At 44.7% G+C, this 19,071-nt stretch overlaps 1 protein-coding gene across 2 annotated transcripts in view; it reads left to right on the top strand.

Moving 5' to 3' along the window:
- SNX29 (sorting nexin 29) overlaps window positions 1-19,071 on the top strand; it is a 603,176-nt gene that overhangs the window by 285,996 nt on the left and 298,109 nt on the right. For both annotated transcript variants that reach the window (XM_018040633.1, XM_018040634.1), the window contains one exon: window positions 11,315-11,421. In XM_018040633.1, coding sequence (XP_017896122.1) covers window positions 11,315-11,421 — 107 coding nt within the window. The remainder of the gene's footprint in view (window positions 1-11,314; window positions 11,422-19,071) is intronic.

The raw sequence follows: 19,071 nt of genomic DNA on the forward strand, positions 1-19,071 counted from the left end.
GGAAACGGATATCTTAAAAGAGCAACAACAAAGGTGAAGTGCAGTCAGTCACAGAGGTGTGTGTCTGTTGTACAGATTTGCTGTGCAGGAGTCAATGCCGGTTACCCTCTCCAAGGTGACTGGTTTGCTGGAGGATGTGCGGAGAGGAGGAAGCGGTGCTGTAAGCTGCTGTTTTTGGCTCTCACATGACTTGATGTTACTCACAGTTTTATTGTGCTGCTTTCCTTGAACACCTGCGTGTTCTCTTGCTCCCATGGCAGGTGAAATCTTTGGGACTTGAAAACACACTGATCAGATGTGATGCTTGTACAAACTTCAGCTAAAGGGACAAGTGGCTCCCGGTGCCTCACCCCAGATGCACCTTGCCAGTGGAGAGGTGGCTCCCCTCACTTTCCTAATTTTGGTCTGTAAGCTGCATTCACCTGTTGATGGACACTTAGGCTGTGTCCATGTCTTGGCTATTGTAAATAATGTGGTGCTATGAACCCTGGGGTGTATGTATTTTTTTTTTTTCCAAATTAGTGTTTTAATTTTCTTTGGATATGTATCCAGGAGTGGAATTGCTAGATCATATGCTAGTTCTGTTTTTACTTTTTGAGGAATCTCCATACTGTTTTCCACAGAAGCTGCACCAGTTTGCTTTCCCACCAGCATTTATTGTTTGTGGGCTTTTGATGATTAGCTGTTTTGATAGGGGTGATGCCGCATTGTGGTTTCGATTTTCATTTCTCTGACGATTAGCAATGTTGAGCATCTTTCCATGTGTCTGTTTGCCATCTGTATATCTTTTTTTTAATGTCTATTTAGGTCTTCTGACCATTTTAAAATTGGGTTGTTTGTTTTTTAGATATTGAGCTGTAGAGAGCTGTGTATATATTTTGGGTATTAACCCCTTATTGGGTGTGTGAAAGTCGCTCAGTTGTGTCTGATTCTTTGTGACCCCATGTACTAGACAGTCCATGGAATTCTCCAGGCCAGAATACTAGAGTGGGCAGCCTTTCCCTTCTCCAGGGGATTTTCCCAACCCAGGAATTGAACCCTGGTCTTCCACATTGTAGGAGGATTCTTTACCAGCTGAGCCACAAGGAAAGCCCAAGAATACTGTAGTGGGTAGCCTATCCCTTCTCCAGCAGATCTTCCTGACCCAGGAATCGAACTGGGGTCTCCTGCATTGCAAGTGGATTCTTTACCAACTGAGCTATCAGGGAAGTCCTGATACAAATAAAAAATTGGTTATGTTATTTGCAAATATTTTCTCCTTGTGGTAGCTTGTCCTTTTTGTTGTAGCTGGTGGTTTCCTTTGTTGTGCAAAAGCTCTTAAGTTTAATTAGATCCCGTTTGTTTATTTTTTGCTTTGCTTCCGTTGCCTTAGGAACATTGAAAAAATATGGCTGCACTTTATGTTGAACAGTGTTATGCCTGTGTTTTCTTTTAGGATTTTTGTACATTCTGGTCTTACATTTAGTTCTTTAATCCATTTTGAATTTATTTTTGTACATGGTATGAGAGCATGTTCTAATTTCATTCTTATACATGTATCTGTCCAGTTTTCCCAGCATCACTAGTGGAAAAAACCATCTTTTCTCCATTGTATATTCTCGCCTCCTTTGTTTTAGATTAATTGACCAAAAGTGTGTGGGTTTAGTTCTGGGCTTTCTATTCTGTTCTATTGATCCTGCTGTCCTTTTTTATATGAGTACCATACTGTTTTGATTGCTGTAGCTTTGTAGTATTGTCTGAAATCAAGGGAGTGTGATGCCTCCAGCTCTGTTCTTTCTTAAGATCGTTTTGTTTATTTGGGGCCTTTTGTATTTCCATACAAATTTTAGAAGTATTTTAGTTCTGTGAAGAATGCCATTGGTATTTTGACAGGGATTGCATTGAATCTGTAGGTTGCCTTGAGTGTTGTGGTCATTTTACCAATGTTAGTTTTTCCACTCCATGGACGCAGTGTATCTTTCTACCTCTTCGTGTTGTCTTCAGTCTCTTCCATAGGTGTTTTATAGTTTTCTGAGTACAGATTTTTTTTAATCTCCTTGGCTAGATTTATTCCTAGGTATTTTATTCTTTTTTATGTGACAGTGAGTGGAATTGTTTTTTAAATTTATCTTTTTTTTATAGTTCACTATTAATGTATAGAAATACAGTAGATTTCTGATCATTATTTTTGTATCTTGTAACTTTACTGACTTCATTAATGAACTCTAGTAGTCTTTTAGTGGAATCTTCTGGATTTTCTGTATATAATATCATGTCATCAGCAAACAGTGACTGTGTTACTTCTTCCTTTCCAATTTGGATTCCTTTTATTTCTCTTTCTTGTCTGATTACCAAGGCTAGGACTTCCAATGCTGTGCTGAACAAAAGCGGTGAGTGGGAATCCTTATTTTATTCTTGATCTTAGAGGAAATGCAGTCAGCTTTTTATTTGAAAATTAAAGATTTTTTTCACCAAATAAAATTGAATGTAGTTTTTCAGAGAATTGAGTTTTAGTACAATATGAGCTTTGTCAATAAAAGACCTGATGCTTCCAGCCACCATCTTTCCCCATTTCCCACTGCTCACAAGCAAATGCTTTAAACCATTTAAAAAAAAATTATTTATTCTTTTTGGCTCTGCTGGGTCTACATTGTGGCGAGCAGGCTTTCTCTAGCTGCGGCAAGTAGGGGCTCTTCTTCATTGTGGCTTCTCATTGCAGTGGCTTCTCTTGCTGCAAAGCACGGGCTCTAGGTCCGTAGGCTACAGTACTTATGCACACGGGTTTAGTTGCTCTGAGGCATGTGGAATCTTTCCGGACCAGGGATCAAACCTGTGTTCCTTATCCACAGTTCTTATCCCCTGTGCCACCAGGGAATTCCTCCTTTACGCTTTTTAACCGATTCAGTAGTTACCTTGATATCTCTGAATAATTTGTCTATTGTTTCTTGTTGATTTTTTTTCTTAAGTTGTTCAGTTCATTTCAGTTGCTCGGTCATGTCCAACTCTTTGTAACCTCATGGACTGCAGCATGCCGGGCTTCCCTGCCCATCACCAACTCCCAGAGCTTGCTCAAACTCCTGTCCATCGAGTTGGTGACGTCATCCAACCGTCTCATCCTCTCTCGTCCCCTTCTCCTCCTGTTTATTGATTTCTTATTGTGGAAGATGAAGGGTAGCATTCTCGGGTTCCTCACACCCTTGAAGTGTGTGTGTACACACACATACGAACACACACAAACACACACCCTCCAGTTGTCATATAATCTAGCACAGTCGTGTAATCATTTTGGTTCAATCAGTGGTTCACGATTACATTATTATGACTCTGAAAATGCTCTCCACAGCTCAGCCATGAGATGCATACATGATTAGTATTTTTGGACAGCTTTTACATTTCTTCAAAGTTAATGCTTAACTGTTTTGAGTTTTAAAATTTTTTTGGTATTACGTGTACTTTTCACTAATTCAACTCCAGATGCTCCCTCAGTTGTATAAATCTCAGTATTTTCAAACACTTGAGTCGTCAGTGTCGTCCTGAGATGCTCTCTCCTGGAAGTGCTCCGACCTTCAGCTGGAAGGAGCCTGACTCCTCTGTGCGTCTGTACGCTGCAATTCACTCCTCCTTTATCGCAGTGTGTTTCATATGCTGTACCAGTCAGCCCTTCACAGTGCACAGTTCAGTGCTTTTTGGTATGTTCGCAAGGTTGTCCAAGCATCATTTTCTAGAACATTTTTATTACCCCAGAAAGAGACCCAATACTCATGAGCAATCACTCCCCATCACTCCTTCCTCCCAGCTTCTGGAAACCAGTACCTGCTCTGGACGTTTCGTGATATCATACAGTGTGACGCCTCTGTGGCTGGCCTTATTCACTCAGCATCGTGTTTTCAAGGTACCTCCATACTGTGACAAGGGTCAGCACCTCATTCCTTTTTAAAGCTGAATAATAATCCACTGGGCTTCCCTTGTGGCTCAGCTGGTAAAGAATCCTCCTGCGATGCGGGAGACCTGGGTTTGATCCCTGGGTTGGGAAGACCCCCTGGAGAAGGGAAAGGCTACCCACTCCAGAATTCTGGCCTGGAGAGTTCCATGTACTATATATAGTCCATGGGGTTGCAAAGAGTCAGACACGACTGAGCGACTTTCACTTTCACACTTTCACACGATCCATTGTGTTGGCGCACTACACTTGTCTATCCATTTATCCATGATGGCCCTGTGGGTTTCTTCCACTTTCGTTGTCATGAAGGATTTTCTCACAACTCACTTTTGTGTTGGATCCCCGATATCTTGGCATCTCTGTTCCTCATCTTAGATTTCTTCTCTTCTTTGGGTGGGAGATAAAAATTTTGAGACGTTGCTTGTCTGTAAACATCGTTAGCATTTCTCACATGGTTCAGCTCTGTAGATAATTCTAGGTTGGAAATCATTCCTCTCAGGATGTTGAAGATATGGCCCTTTATTGTCTTCTAGCTTACACTGATGTTGTTTAGAAATCCTATCCCATTTCTAATTTTTTGTCCTTTGTAAAAATTCTCCTTCCACTCTGGGCACTTACCCCCTCTCATCTTCGTCTCTGGTGTTCTGGAACTTCACTGTTCGCTTGTGATCCTCTCTCATCGCCAAGCTTGTCCTCATGGAGCTCTTTCCCACTGAGCTGTTCGACCTCAGCACTCACGTCTGGGACATTTTGGTTCTGGGACATTTCTTGAATCGTGTCTCTGACTTCCTCCTCCGCTGTTGTTTTATGTTTTCTTTCTTGAGCCCTTCTCCCTTGGTAACTCATGATTACCTCTTTGATTCCCTGTCATCCTTCGGCTCTGCTGTCTAGAGGTTTCTTTGCCTTCTGCTCCCTTGTGCCTGGTGTTGCATTTCTGTTGTCATGGTTTTGCTTTCCAAAGGGCTTTCTTGCACTCTGCCGGGTTTTTTTTTTTTTTTTCCCCAAATATCCTTCTCTTCCATTTCTCAACTTGCCCCTTCTCTTCTCTCTGGGAGTGTGACACATAGCTTGCTTTTGAAGTGTTCTTCTTGCTTAATAATTTTCCTTTCCTACAGCTTGATTTCTCTGTTTGTTTATTCTAGTCCCTGTCTTTCATTTTAGGGGCTTGCCTCAAATATGAGGTGATTCCTGACCATCTGCTGACATGCGAGAGTGAGGCGCTAAAGCACTGATTAAAAACTATCCCTGATCGTTTCCTGTTGGGGTGGTGGGGCTGTGCCCTTTCCCTGAAAAGCCTCCCACATTGAGCCCTTTAGGTCTTTTCTCTTTGGCTGGTAGATTCTTAGGATCGTGCTATCAGTCCCCTTGCCTAGAGGTATATGCCTGCTCCTCTGGGAGTTGGGTGGAGGGGTTGGGCGGGCTCCCTTGGTGGCTCAGATGGTAAAGAATCTGCCTGCAATGTGGGAGACCCAGGTTCAATCCCTGGGTCAGGAAGATCTCCTGGAGAAGGGCATGGCAACCCATGCCAGTATTCTTGCCTAGAGAAATCCACGGACAGAGGAGCCTCGTGGGCTATAGTCCATGGGGTCCCAAAGAGTTGGACACGACTGAGTGACTAACACACTGGGAGTTGGGAAGGGGAGAAAACTGGGAGAACTTTAAAAGTTTATTATGTATTATTTTAGCCTCTATTATGAGTAAGATACCCCTACCTTCAGTTCAGGCACAGCTACATTTTTTTTTTTTTACACCTTTTCCAAAGAATAAGCTCTTTAGTCATCTGCTAGTTGCTTCTTAAGACCGACTCATTAATCCCTTCTTTGGACTGTTAGCTGGTGTTTACCCTTACTCCTAGAAGTGTCTTGTTCAGCAGTTTAAACGAGTTATTCATTTCAATCAGAGTGTATTTTGGAGTTGCCCACTTGCAGCTGAGAATCAAATTTTCTCAGGTCTGTCGAATTATTCACCAGTTGCTGGTCTGTTCCTCAGCTTTTAAAATTTTGTTTTGTTTTCTTTCTGATTCTCCTTTTCTGTAAGGGTAGTGCCTTTAGAAAGACTTTTTAAAAAATCAATACTTACTCTTTATTGTGTCTCTGTTGTGATGTCCTTGTTCATTCGCTAACTCGTGTCTGACCTTTGCAATCCCATGGACTACAGCACACCAGGCTTCCCTGTCCTTCACCATCTCCCAGAATTTGCTCAAATTCAAGTCCATTGAGTTGGTGATGCCATCTCATCCTCTGTCGCCCCCTTCTTCTCCTGCCTTTAGTCTTTCCCAGCATCAAGGTCTTTTCCAATGGGTCGACTCTTTGCATCAGGTGGCCAAAGTATTGGAGCTTCAGCATCAGTCCTTCCAAAGAATATTCAGGACTGATTTCCTTTAGAATTGACTGACTGATCTCCTTGCAGTCCAAGGGACTCTCAAGAGTCTTTTCCAACACCACCATTCAAAACCATTAATTCTTCAGCACTCAGCTTTGTTTATGGGTTGACCCTCATATCCATACTTGACTACTGGAGAAACCATAGCTTTGACTAGACGGACCTTGGTTGGCAAAATAACGTCTGTGCCTTTTAATATGCTCTCTAGTTTTGTCATAGCTTTTCTTCCAAGGAGCAAGCATCTTTTAACTTCATGGCTGCAGTCACCATCTGTAGTGATTTTGGAGCCCCTCAAAATAAAGTCTCTCACTGTTTCCCCACCTACTTGCCATGAAGTGATGGGACCAGATGCCATGATCTTCCCTTTTTGAATGTTGAGCTTTAAGCCAGCTTTTTCAGTCTCCTCTTCCACTTTCATCTAAAGGGCTCTTTAGTTCCTCTTCGTCTTCTGCCACAAGGGTAGTGTCATCTGATTATCTGAGGTTATTGATATTTCTCCCAGCAAATGTCTTGATTCCAGCTTGTGCTTCATCCAGCCCAGCATTTCACATGATGTGCTCTGCATATAAGTTAAATAAGCAGGGTGACAATATACAACCTTGACGTACTCCTTTCCTAATTTGGAACCAGTCCGTTGTTCCATGTCCAGTTCTAACTGTTGCTTCTTGACCTGCATACAGATTTCTCAAGAGGCAGGTCAGGTGGTCTGGTATTCCCATCTCTTTCAGAATTTTCCACAGTGTGTTGCGATCCACACAGTCAAAAGCTTTGGCATAGTTAATAAAGCAGAAATAGATATTTTTCTGGAACTCTCTTGCTTTTTCCATGATCCAGCGGATGTTAGCAGTTTGCTCTCTGGTTCCTCTGCCTTTTCTAAAACCAGCTTGAACATCTGGAAGTTCACGGTTCATGTATTGCTGAAGCCTGGCTTGGAGAATTTTGAGCATCACTTTACTAGCGTGTGAGATCAGTGCAATTATGCAGTAGTTTGAGCATTCTTTTACATTGCCTTTCTCTGGGATTGGAATGAAAACTGACCTTTTCCAGTCCTGTGGCCACGACTGAGTTTTCCAAATTTGCTGGCATATTGAGTGCAGCACTTTCACAGCATCATCTTTTAGGATTTGAAACAGCTCAACTGGAATTCCATCACCTCCACTGGATTTGTTCGTAGTGATGCTTTCTAAGGCCCAGTTGACTTCGCATTCCAAGATGTCTGAGTCTAGCTGAGTGATCACTCCATCATGGTTATCTGGGTCATGAACATCTTTTTTGTATAGTTCTTCTGTGTATTCTTGCCACCTCTTCTTAATATCTTCTGGCTCTGTTAGGTCCATACCATTTCTGTCCTTTATTGTGCCTATCTCTGCATTAAATTGTTCCCTTGGTAACTCTAATTTTCTGAAAGAGATCTATAGTCTTTCCCATTCTGTTGTTTTCCTTGATTTGTTTGCATTGATCACTTAGGAATGCTGTCTTATCTCTCCTTGCTATTCTTTGGAACTCTGCATTCATATAGGTATATCTTTCCTTTTCTCCTTTGCATTTTGCTTCTCTTCTTTTCTCAGCCGTTTGTAAGGCCTCCTCAGGAAACCATTTTGCCTTTTTGCATTTCTTTTTCTTGGGGATAGTCTTGATCACTGCTTCCTGTACACTGTCACGGACCTCCGTCCATAGTTCTTTAGGCACTCTGTCTATCAGATCTAATCCCTTGAATCCGTTTCTCACTTCCACTGTATAATCATAGGGGATTTGATTTAGGTCATACCAGAATGGTCTAGTGGTTTTCCTTACTTTCTTCAGTTTAACTCTGAATTTGGCAATAAAGAGTTCATGATCTGAGCCACAGTCCACTCCAGGTCTTGTTTTTGCTGACTGTATTGAGTTTCTCTATCTTTGGCTGCAAAGAATATAATCAGTCTGATTTTTGTATTGACCATCTGGTGATGTCCATGTGTAGAGTTTTCTCTTGTGTTGTTGGAAGAGGGTGTTTGCTATGATCAGTGTATTCTCTTGGCAAAAGTCTGTTAGCTTTTGCCCTGCTTCATTTTGTCCTCCAGTTTCATACTTGCCTGTTACCCTAGATGTCTTTTGACTTTCTACTTTTGCATTCCAGTCCTCTATGATGAAAAGGACTTTTTTTTTTTTTGTATTAGTTCTAGAAGGTCTTGTAGGTCCTCATAGAACCATTCACCTTCAACTTCTTCAGCGTTAGTGATTGGGGCATAGACTTGGATTACTGTGATATTGAATGGTTTGTTTTGGAAACAAGTAGAGATCATTCTGTCATTTTTGAGATGGTACCCAAATATTGCATTTCAGACTGTTTTGTTGATTATGAGAGCTACTCCATTTCTTCTAAGGGATTCTTGCCCACAGTGGTAGATATAATGGTCATCTGAATTAAATTCACCAATTCTGGTCCATTTTAGTTCACTGGTTCCTAAAATGTCGATGTTCAGTCTTGCCATCTCCTGTTTGACCACATCCAGTTTGTCTTGACTCATGGACCTGACATTCCAGGTTCCTATGCCCTATTGCTCTTTATAGCATTGGACTTTACTTCCATCACCGGTCACATCCACAGCTGGGTGTTGTCTTTGCTTTGGCTCCATCTCTTCATTCTTTCTGGAGTTATTTTTCCACTCTTCTCCAGTAGCATATTTGGCACCTGTTGACCCGGGGAGTTCATCTTTCAGTGTTGTATCTTTTTGCCTTTTCATACTGTTTGTGGGGTTCTCAAGGCAAGAATCCTGAAGTGGTTTGCCATCCCCTTCTCTAGTAGACTGTGTTTTGTCAGAACTCTCCACCATGACCCGGACCATCTTAGGTGGCCCTACACAGCATGGCTCATAGTTTCATTGAGTTAGATGAGGCTGTGATCCATGTGATCAGTTTGATTAGTTTTCAGTGATTGTGGTTTTCGTACTGTCTGCCCTCTGATGGATAAGGATAAGAGGCTTATGGATCTTCCTGATGGGAAATCCCTTATGGTTTTATTCCAGCATGTTCTATATGGTCACTCAGATGCCCGGACCAGCTGTAGCCTGATGGAGGCTCCATGAAGGGCTGAAGGCGGAGCCACTGATCAGTTCAGGCCCAGAAGCCACTCCCATTTTGCTCAGTCTTTCCCAGTGTTGACTTCCTCCTGAGTGCCTGACCAGCATCCGTGCTTCCCACATCCCAGTGGCTGGAGGACTAGGCGTAGCTTCCTGTTTTGCCTCATTGCCGTCTCATCACACTTGATTGGAGCATCCAGGAGTTTCATCTCAGGACACACAGGTGTCTGCATCCCTGATGCTTATTTTCAGACCTGGTGCTAGTCTGCAGTCTTCAATCACACCACTGGATCTTCTTAACTGCTCATGTGGCCATTGTTCCTACTCTTGTTCTCCTACTTATCTTGGAATTATCTGGCTCTTTTCCAGATTTTATCTACTTCAATCGTATTTTATCAGTCTCTATTGTAGAAGCAATTTCCATGGGCATCTCCTGTACAGATTTTTTTATTGAAGTCTAGTTGATTTACAATGTTGTGTTAGCTTCAAGGATATAGCAGAGTAATTCAGTTGTACATATATATCTTTCTTTTCAGATTCTTTTCCATTATAGGTCATTTTAAGATAGCAAGTGTAGCTCCTTGTATTATACAGTAGGCCCTTGTTGTTTACCTGTTTTATATACAGTCATATATATATATTAATCCCAAACTCCTGATATACCCACCACTGAACTACCACCTTTGGTAATCATAAGTGTTTTTTTCTTTGCCAATCTATTTTTGTTTTGCTAAGAAGTTCATGTGCCTCAGTTCTTTAGATTCCACATATAAATGATACCCTATGACATTTGTCTTTCTCTGTGTGACTTACTGCACTTAGTATGACAATCTCTGGGTCCATACATGTTGCTGCAAATGGCATTATTTCAGGCCTTTCTATGGCTGAATACTATTTCATTTGTATATGTACACCGTCTTCTTTACCATTCACCTGCTCGTGGACATTTAGGTTTCTTCCATGTCCTGGCTGTTGTAAATCATCCTGCTGTCAACTGGGATGCATGTATCCTTTCAAATTAAAAGTTTCCTCTGGGTAGATGCCCAGGGTCTAGAATTGCAGGATCCTATGGTATCCTATTTTAGCTCATACAGCTTAATATCAAAAAAACCAACCCAATCAAAAATGAGCTGAAGACCTAAATAGATAGTTCTCCAAAGAAGACATACAGATGGTCAACAGGCACATGAAAAGAAGCTCAATATCACTAATTATTACAGAAATACAAATCAAAACTACAATGAGTCATCACTTCACAGCAGTCAAAATGGCCAGCAATAAGTCTACAGATTGTGAATGCTGAAGATGGTGTGGGAACATGGGAGCCCTCCTGCACCATTGGTGGGAGTGTAAATTGTTGCAGGCATTATGGAGGACAGTGTGAAGGTTTCTTACAATGCTGTGCTAATTCTTGTGCTGATCTGAGAGACAGTGTCTCGTGGAGATGTCTTTGCATTATCATTGTGCACTGGCTTTTGAGTTTTTCCAGAAGCTCCCTTCATTCTAGATGCTACCTGAGTGGCCCTATTGCCATTTCCCTTCATGCTGTAGGAGGTACTACTTCCCTGAAAAACTTTTTTGTTGAAGAAAAAGAAAATTAACCAGCATAGAAGATGCAGATATAGGCTCTTACATCTTGCCAAAGCATCATCTGTTTCCCCTGAAATGGAACGTAGCGACAAGATCGTTCCCTAGACTTCTGTGCGTCTGTCTCGAGGACAGTTATTCCATTTTTAAATACAGCTTATCATTCACTTTATTGTACTTGTGTGAAAATGATGCGATGTGGAAGTAGTTAGTAATTGTGATTTTTTCTTTTCTTCTTCTTTAGCAAGAGCTTTCTTTCCAGAGAAGCCATTTGGAAAAGAAGAAAAAAATTCTACAGAAAAAAAAATTTAATTGAGGGAATTATAGTTGATTAAGTTACTTATGGAAGTCTTTCTTTTCCCAAAAGTTGTCCCAAATCTTTGGAATGTTGATGGAGAAGTTACAGTCCCTGAGCAGAAACCTGGAGAAGTCGCCGAGGAACTCGCAAGCTCCTATGAAAGAAAGCTCATCGAGGTAAGGCTGATGGCATTGATGTGTATCTGCGATGTTGGTTGCTTAGAGGACTTTTCAGACACGGTCCTAGTGTGTTAGACAGATGTTAGCGAAACAACCAGTGGACACTGCCCCACCAGCAAACAAAAGGTAAAATGGTAAAACCACATTGTAATTGGTATAGAACCCTAAGACGTGGTTTTCTGAAAGGTATCGTTTAATGAGAAACCTGTGGTAAGAGAGAAAACATATCATGTGAAGTATAAGAAAACAATTGTACCCTTGGATTTGGAGAATATTTAAAACAGAAGAGAGTATCACATCCAACTTTGTGCTGAGAAATGGGGTCATATGGATGCAGTGGACTGCAAGAATCCCATGATGCAGTTCATTTCTGGGTTGTCTCTGGCCAGTCTCTCTGACTCTGGGACCTTCCTGGTGGCATGCACATCGCTTCAATAAGGATTCCAGTGGGAAGCCTTCTGGGAGGATGGTGGGACTTGTGGGCTGGTGTCTTCTCTTTCCTTTTGACCTTTCCTGAATTCTTCTGGTTGGTGGTAGCTTGTTAGTTCCATGTGCCTTCCTGGGGCCTCCTGCTTAGGATAGTTCGTGCAGGTGAGTTACTGTGGCGCCTGGCCAGGGTGGGTGGTTTCGGTCAGTGGTTCCCCTAACACCTGGAGCGTCTCTGCCACCACCACGCCCATCTGTGGACCTGCATTCTGTGGGGTCATGAGACTAGAGTTGGCTGGTGGCAGAAAGCCCAGGTGGAGAGAGGAACGAGCCCCTTACCCTCAGGAGCTGGTGGACTCTGAGTCCCTGGGTGGCAGAGGCTCTCTTGGATCTCTGTATTCTCACTGACCATTTGTTGCCAAGTGGTGACGTTAGCTGAACAGTCCTAGAATGAAAGTATTTGAAATTCTCCTGGGATAGGGACATCTGTGGCTGCTGAATGAGTGACGAGTCACTGAGCTAGGAAGGGTGAAGGGTTCTGGCCAGAGGGAAAGGGCTTGGGAGCTTCTGTCCCTTCAGGGAAACCAGGACAAGGTGTCCACTTGTACGGATGTCGACAGACCCGCCAAGCATAGAGACCAGTGCTCATGTCCCCGGATTCCTCTGGACTCTGGGCCTTGGGCGGCGATCTAGGGGGCTGACATGCTCATCGGAAGCTCAGGCTTGAAAGGCGGTCAGGAGGAACTAACTGCCTGACCCACTGAGGAAGCACCACAGTCCATTCATGGGCTGACTGCTCGGTTGGTTGGCTGGTTGAGTCAGTGTTTATTGGGTGCCCTGTCCCCACCCACTGTGACTGTGAGAGGGTCTCACAACCTGACTGTGTTCCAGCATTGACGGGCAGGAAAGGTCTAGGTGTCTGATGTGAAGTTGGTGTCCCACCCCGTGACATCGTTGCTCTTGTTGCCTGCGAGAGAGATCGGTGTTGAACTCCTACGTCAGAGGGAATGGCAGTCGGGGTAGATTCTTTGTTACCCCTGGGAGAAGAGGAGTCAGTGTCTCTGGTCAGTGAGCTCGATGAGAGGTGAGGTTGGGATGGAGATGGTCCTCCCACGGCATTCACTACCCTGCATTGATTTTTCATTGTTTTTGTTTTTTGTTTGCAAAGTGAGGTGCTGTCAGCCATGTTTCATTTATGAATAGCCTTCGAGCTGGATTTTATCACGACTTCTGCCAAACCCTTTCTGTTGGCCTTAATCGAGCCCATTCTTCGTGATCCTCGTCTGTCATTTTATTAATGGGTCGGTTTTTACCAAGGAAGAGTTGTAAACACACGTTGGGAGTGGAGTAATGAAAGGATGTGGGGGAAGAGTCCACGCACTGCTCTTTCCATTTCAAAAGGGCAAAAGAAGCAAAAACATTTCGTTTGAAGTAATACAACTATTTAAAACACCCCAACAGTTGAATGACTCTCCTCTGATTCATCCCAGTGAAATGGGAGTTCCCGAACCTTCTTTCTGTAGGTGTCTTTCAAAGCATTTAAACCATTCCACCCGCCTGCACACAGCTGCACTGAAAGCTCAGAACCGAGAGCAACAGCATACATAGTGGCTGGTGAGACTCAGGGGCCCTGGGCTGGAAGGAGTGTGCAAAGATAGTTCCTGACACCCTGTGACGGTCAACTTTTGGAATCAGGATGGAAGAGAGTCCTGGCAGGTGTAGGTTAATCTGGCAGGAAGGAATACTGGTATCAAACATCGTGTAAGAGCCGGGATGATCCTGGCAGCCTGCTGGCAGCACGCACTTTCAGTTCTGCTTGCTGCACTGAGGCGTCACGTCTCTGCACCCTTGCGGTCCTCAGCCAAGTTCCTTGAGGAAGCTGCTGCCCACTGATGAGATTTTGAGATGTGCAGTAGCTTGTGTGGGGTTCCTCAGCTGATAAAAGCAGGACTGAGTTCAGATCCCTCAGGCCATCTAGCCCCAGGGCCCAGACCCATCTTCCTGCTGTGTACTAGAAGGCTAGGCTCCCTGAGGAGAAGAGTCTTTGAAGAGACAGGCTAGGCAGTGGTCCCATTGAGCCAGGCATGGAGGGAGACGAGGGGGGCCCCAGCGGTAGCTGACAGACGTGTGGCCCATCAGCCATTTTGAACCTGCTGGAGGGGGCCTTGCTCACACCCTCCCTTACTGCGTGAGGAAGAAACTCGTTCTATCTGCTCTGGTACCAACCTGCTTCTGAAGTGACTTGCAGGAGAGTGCCAGGCTGGGAGCTCCTCTGGCGACCTGTGGCTGTTGACTTTTTCAGGGTATATTCATTGCCCAGTTCGGCTCCAGCACACAGTAGGAGCTTTACAAGTACTGAATGGGACGACAGCCAGTCAGGTGGGTTCAGCTACTCAGAGTCACGTTCAAAGAGTGATAGACGGACTCCTCTCACCGCTGAGGGTGAGAGAGGGAGCTGTGCAGGGCGTGCCTTCCACTCAGAGCACGCTAGTGGGGGGTCCACATCTAACAAGAGGAGTCAGGGCTCTTTGGAGGAGACACGCGTTTCTCTGGCGGTCCGTTTTATGGGGAGCTTTGGCTTGGAGAGTCTGGAGGGGACTTTGAATGACGGATGGGCGGTACCAACTCATCCAGCACATATTTACCGAGTCCCTCCTGAGTGTCCAGCCTTCAGCTTCCTGTTCTCTACCTTCAGTGGCTTCCCTTCCCCCAGGAGCAGCAGAATTGATAACTCTAGAAAGTGAGCCGACAGAGGTGTTGGTCTGAAGCAGAGACGTTCCTCAAGCGGCTTCTTCCCTAGACTGAGTTTTCCTTCCTTTTTGATCGCAGAGTCACTGATGTTTCATCCATGTGAAGCATCTGAAAACCAAGGCTCATCGGTGTAGGTTACACAGATGAACAAGACACAGTATCTGCCTCCGGGGAAGCTCGCCTGGGTGGAGGGTGAGGACGACATGTCCATTATGATCATTAAGAAACAGGTTTGAAGGGCCAGAGTGCAGGCATAGAGTGACACCTGCCTCGTGGGCGCCTTGAGCTATGTCTTCAGCAGTTTTGCAGTTTGGGTGTCTAATTGGAGCTTCTCAAATGTTCCTCCCCTTTTCTTTGGGACTGTCAATGATGATGCTCAGAAATTTCTTTTGTCCGCTTCCCATCCCTCCTGAAGATCTTAGCATCAGAGGAAATGGATTTGTTCTCACCAAGGGTTTTGAGGATAAAAGAGACTGGGCGTGTCCAAGATAGATCTGCTCTAAGATTCTTCTTTAACACTTTCAAATACAGTTCTCTTGGTTTGGACTCATTTCCCACTTTTTTCCTAGCAGTTGCCATCAAGAAAAATGGAGAATGTTGGTGGCATTCAGACTTTGGACCCACGTCGCCTCCTATAGCCTGGTGGCTTGGAGAGCACAGGTGTCCTGCGTCAGACTGAGTTCAGCTTGGCCCCCTTACCACCGTGTACCCCTGAGCAGATCACCTTACCTCTCTACACCTCAGTGTTGCTGTCAGTAAAATTGGGCAGGTAGTACCTACTGGTAGGGTTGCTTTGAGAATTAAATATAAAGAATCCACTTCAGTGCCTAGAGTGGACAGGAGGTTCCCCTGTGCTTGCTTCCTCCCTTCTATGCTGACATTCTTCCGAGGAATGGTGGCCCCACCGTGCCGTCTCAGCTGGGGGGTAAACTCTGCCCTCCTTTGGCCTGGGGGCAGGCCTGTGAGCTGAGCCATGGCAGTTGGGGCTTTAGCTCCTGAATCGACCAAGAATGGCAAGAATGCTTGAAAGGCCATTTATTCAACAGCCAGGTCCTGATGACTTTCTCTTTGTTCCTATGGGAACTGGCCAGAGCTATTATGGCTTCATTTCTTTCTCTGGGCAAAGTTCTCCCAATTTCCTGACTGTTGACAGTAATTCCTTTGTAGCTCAGGTTAGAATCTGTCTCTGTTACTTACCTCCGAAGTACCTTAGCTCAGGGGTCCCCGAACTCGGTGATCTAATGATCTGAGGTGGAGCGGATGTAACAATAATAGAAGTAAAGTGCACAATAAATGTAATGCACTGGAATCATCCCCAGACCATCGCCACCCCCGACCCCTAGTCTGTAGAAAAATTATCTTCCGTGAAAACTGGTCTCTGGTGCCAGAAAGGTGGGGGGCCGCTGCCTTAGTCGATACGAAGCTTTGAAAGTGTCTGCGACGCGCAGACGCCTTTGCCTTTGCCGTTGCCGTCGGTCCGCCCGGCCTCCGCTGTTCTGCCTTCTCCGCGCTGTCCTAGGTCTTGCTCACAGCCCCCGCTTCCCCGCTGGCTGCCTGCCTGCGCGCTGTGTACGATGCTGCCAGTCGGTCCTCAGCAGACAGATCTTTACTTCTTCCTGTGTGGAAGGACTCAGCTAGCTGTTGATTGATTTTTCAAATTATAGGATACTTATCATCTACTGTGTGAATGCAGTTAGTCCCTGAATTTTTGCTCATGGGTGAAATAAATGTGTATTAGTGGCATTTGTTCTCATTATAAAGGCAGAGTTACTATTAATGGAAAAGTAAGCTTAAGCATCAAGCTGGTAAAAAATACATTCATAATCACATGCTGTGGATAACTGTGAATGTGATCATCATTTTAATAAAACGGAAGAGTTCCTGAAGCAGCCAGGGCCTTGGGAGGAGTTATACCAGCAGCGCTGGCTTCATAAATCGGCACCAGTGGGTTCCAGCGCTCTTGATGGATCTGCCTGGGTTCTGTGTAAGGGTTCAGAATACCAAACTCTGAGCTGAGATCTCCATTAAACTGTTCCTCAAAATGAAGCTTTTGATGTGGGTTTGTTCTTGTGTTTTAATATTCCGTGTTGCTGGGTGGATTGAGACTGCTTTCACTTCCTAAGGGGAAGAAAGATTACTCACCCTTCAAAACTGGGTATTGAAGTGCAGTTGTTACGTGTGAATGAAGACTGGTGAGGAATCCTCCTTCCTGGAGGGCTAGGGGTAATTCTCAACAAAGTGTAAATGACTAACAAGGCCAAATCTCCAAGGAATTCTTAAAATCTTTTTATTATAGATAGGGACCAAAATGGAAGAGTTCCATCAGCCTCCAAACACCCATAATCTGGCTTTGACAGTTGGTATAATAACTCCTGGCCAGTCTTGCTTCATCTCTATCTCGTCCTATTCTCCAGTTTCTCGTGGTATTTTGAGTCTTCATATCATTCCACTTCTAAGTATTTCAAGCTGTATCTATAAAAGCTGTGCTCAGCCGCTTAGTCATGTCTGACTCTTTGCAATCCAATGGACTGTAGCCCACCAGGCTCCTCCATCCATGGGATTCTCCAGGCAAGAATACTGGAGTGGGTTGTCATTTCCTTCTCCAGGGGATCTTCCCAACCTGGGATTAAACCCGAGGCTCTCGCATCTCCTGCCCTGGCAGGAGGATTCATTACCACTAGCGCCACCTGGGAAGCCCTATCTGTAAAAGATGTGTGTTTGTGTGTGCGCGCGCTAGTCACTCAGTGGTGTCTGACTCTTTGCGACCCCTTGGACTGTAGCCCGCCAGGCTCCTCTGTCCATGGGATTCTCCAGGCAAGAACACTGGAGTGGGTTGCCGTCCCCTTTTCCAGGGGATTGTCCCAACCCAGGGATGGAACACGGGTCTCCTGTACTGCAGGCAGATTCTTTACCATCTGAGGCACCAGGCAAGCCCTAAGGTGCCAGAGCGGCTCACAGAACTCATACATTTTACTCACTAGATACCTGGTTTATTGTAGAGCAGTGTAAATGAGAAACAGCCGGATGGAAGAGACATGCAGGAGAAGATATGCGGAAAGAGTGTAGGCATCCATGCCCTCTCCAGCCGCTCTGCTCTCCCCAGACCCATGTGTTCACCACCCTGGAAGCTTTCAGAACCCTGTCCTCTCCATTAAACACACAAGCTTCATTACAGAGCATGAGTGATGAAATCTTTGACCGTGGATGATTGACTCAACCTCCGGCCCCTCTCCCCTCCCTGGAGGCCAGGAGGTAGGACAGGAAGTTCTAACCCTCTCATCACAGGGTTGGTTCTTCTGGCTCCCAGCCCCCATCATTAGCTGATTCTGAAAGTCACCTCATTGATGTAACAAAAGATGCCTTTCTGAGGCCTTCTAAGTGTTCTTTCTAAGTGTTTATTTTCAGCACTTAAGAAATTCTGCAGGTTTTGGGAACTGGGAACTGTGGCCCAAGACCAAATGTATGTTCAGCCACCAAGTATGTGTCATCATGTGTGTGTTCAGTCATCAAGTCGTATCCAGCTCTTTGCAGCCCCACGGACTGCAGCACACCAGGCTTCCCTGTCCTTCACCAGTTCCCGAAGTTTGCTCAGAGCCATGTCCGTTGAGTCAGTGATGCCATCTAACCATCTCATCCTCTGCTGCCCACTCCTCCTCCTTTTCATATGAGTAACAGTATTGCAGGGCCTCTGGCTTTCTGTTCGCCCTCTTCACTTTGCTGAGGAAGGAACCTTAGCACCTGATTCATGGGAGATGGCTAAGCCCGGGCCTTCCTCCCCTTTGCTTGGCTTCCTACATTAGTTCCAGTTAATATCGGCCACAGCCCTGTCACCAGCACAGCTGCACTGACCCTTGGATCTGGAGCAGGTTGGAGAGAAGATGTGGTTTCGAGGCTTTCCCTGTGCCCTCGTGCACGAGTGAACTGGTTCCATGAGAAAGGTCATAGGCAGTCCGTTTTTTCAAAGTACTTATTTTTTGTATTTTCTTTTTGAAGAATTCCATCTTTTAAAATTGAAGTATAGTTCATTTGCAATATCTTGTTAGTTTTAGGTGTACAGCATAGCGATCCAGTTACACATACAGGTGTGTGTGTGTGTGAATATATATACATATATGTATTCTTTCTTCTTCAGTTTCTCTTCCCTTATTTAAAATGTATTTTTATTATGGAAACTTCGAATGTCAGAATAGACAGAGGAGCATAATGAGCCTTCGGGTGCCCGCCGCCCAGCTGTGGCGGCGGCCGTCGCGGCCAGTCTGGCCCTGTCCGTGCCCCCTTCCCCAGCTGCTCTTCAGTGCACTGAGGCTCATCCAAGCCACGGTGTTGTTTTCCTCCCAAAGTGTTTGGGAGATTGTCTCTAATAAAGCATAAGGGCCCTCCTACTTTTTAAAAGAAAAAAGAAAATCCTATGATATCACTCCTAAAAATTAGCAGTAATGTCTTAACATTATCAAATATCTGGTGAGTGTT

Source organism: Capra hircus, chromosome 25, assembly GCF_001704415.2.
Source record: "Capra hircus breed San Clemente chromosome 25, ASM170441v1, whole genome shotgun sequence".
In the NCBI taxonomy this organism is placed as follows: Eukaryota; Metazoa; Chordata; class Mammalia; order Artiodactyla; family Bovidae; genus Capra; species Capra hircus.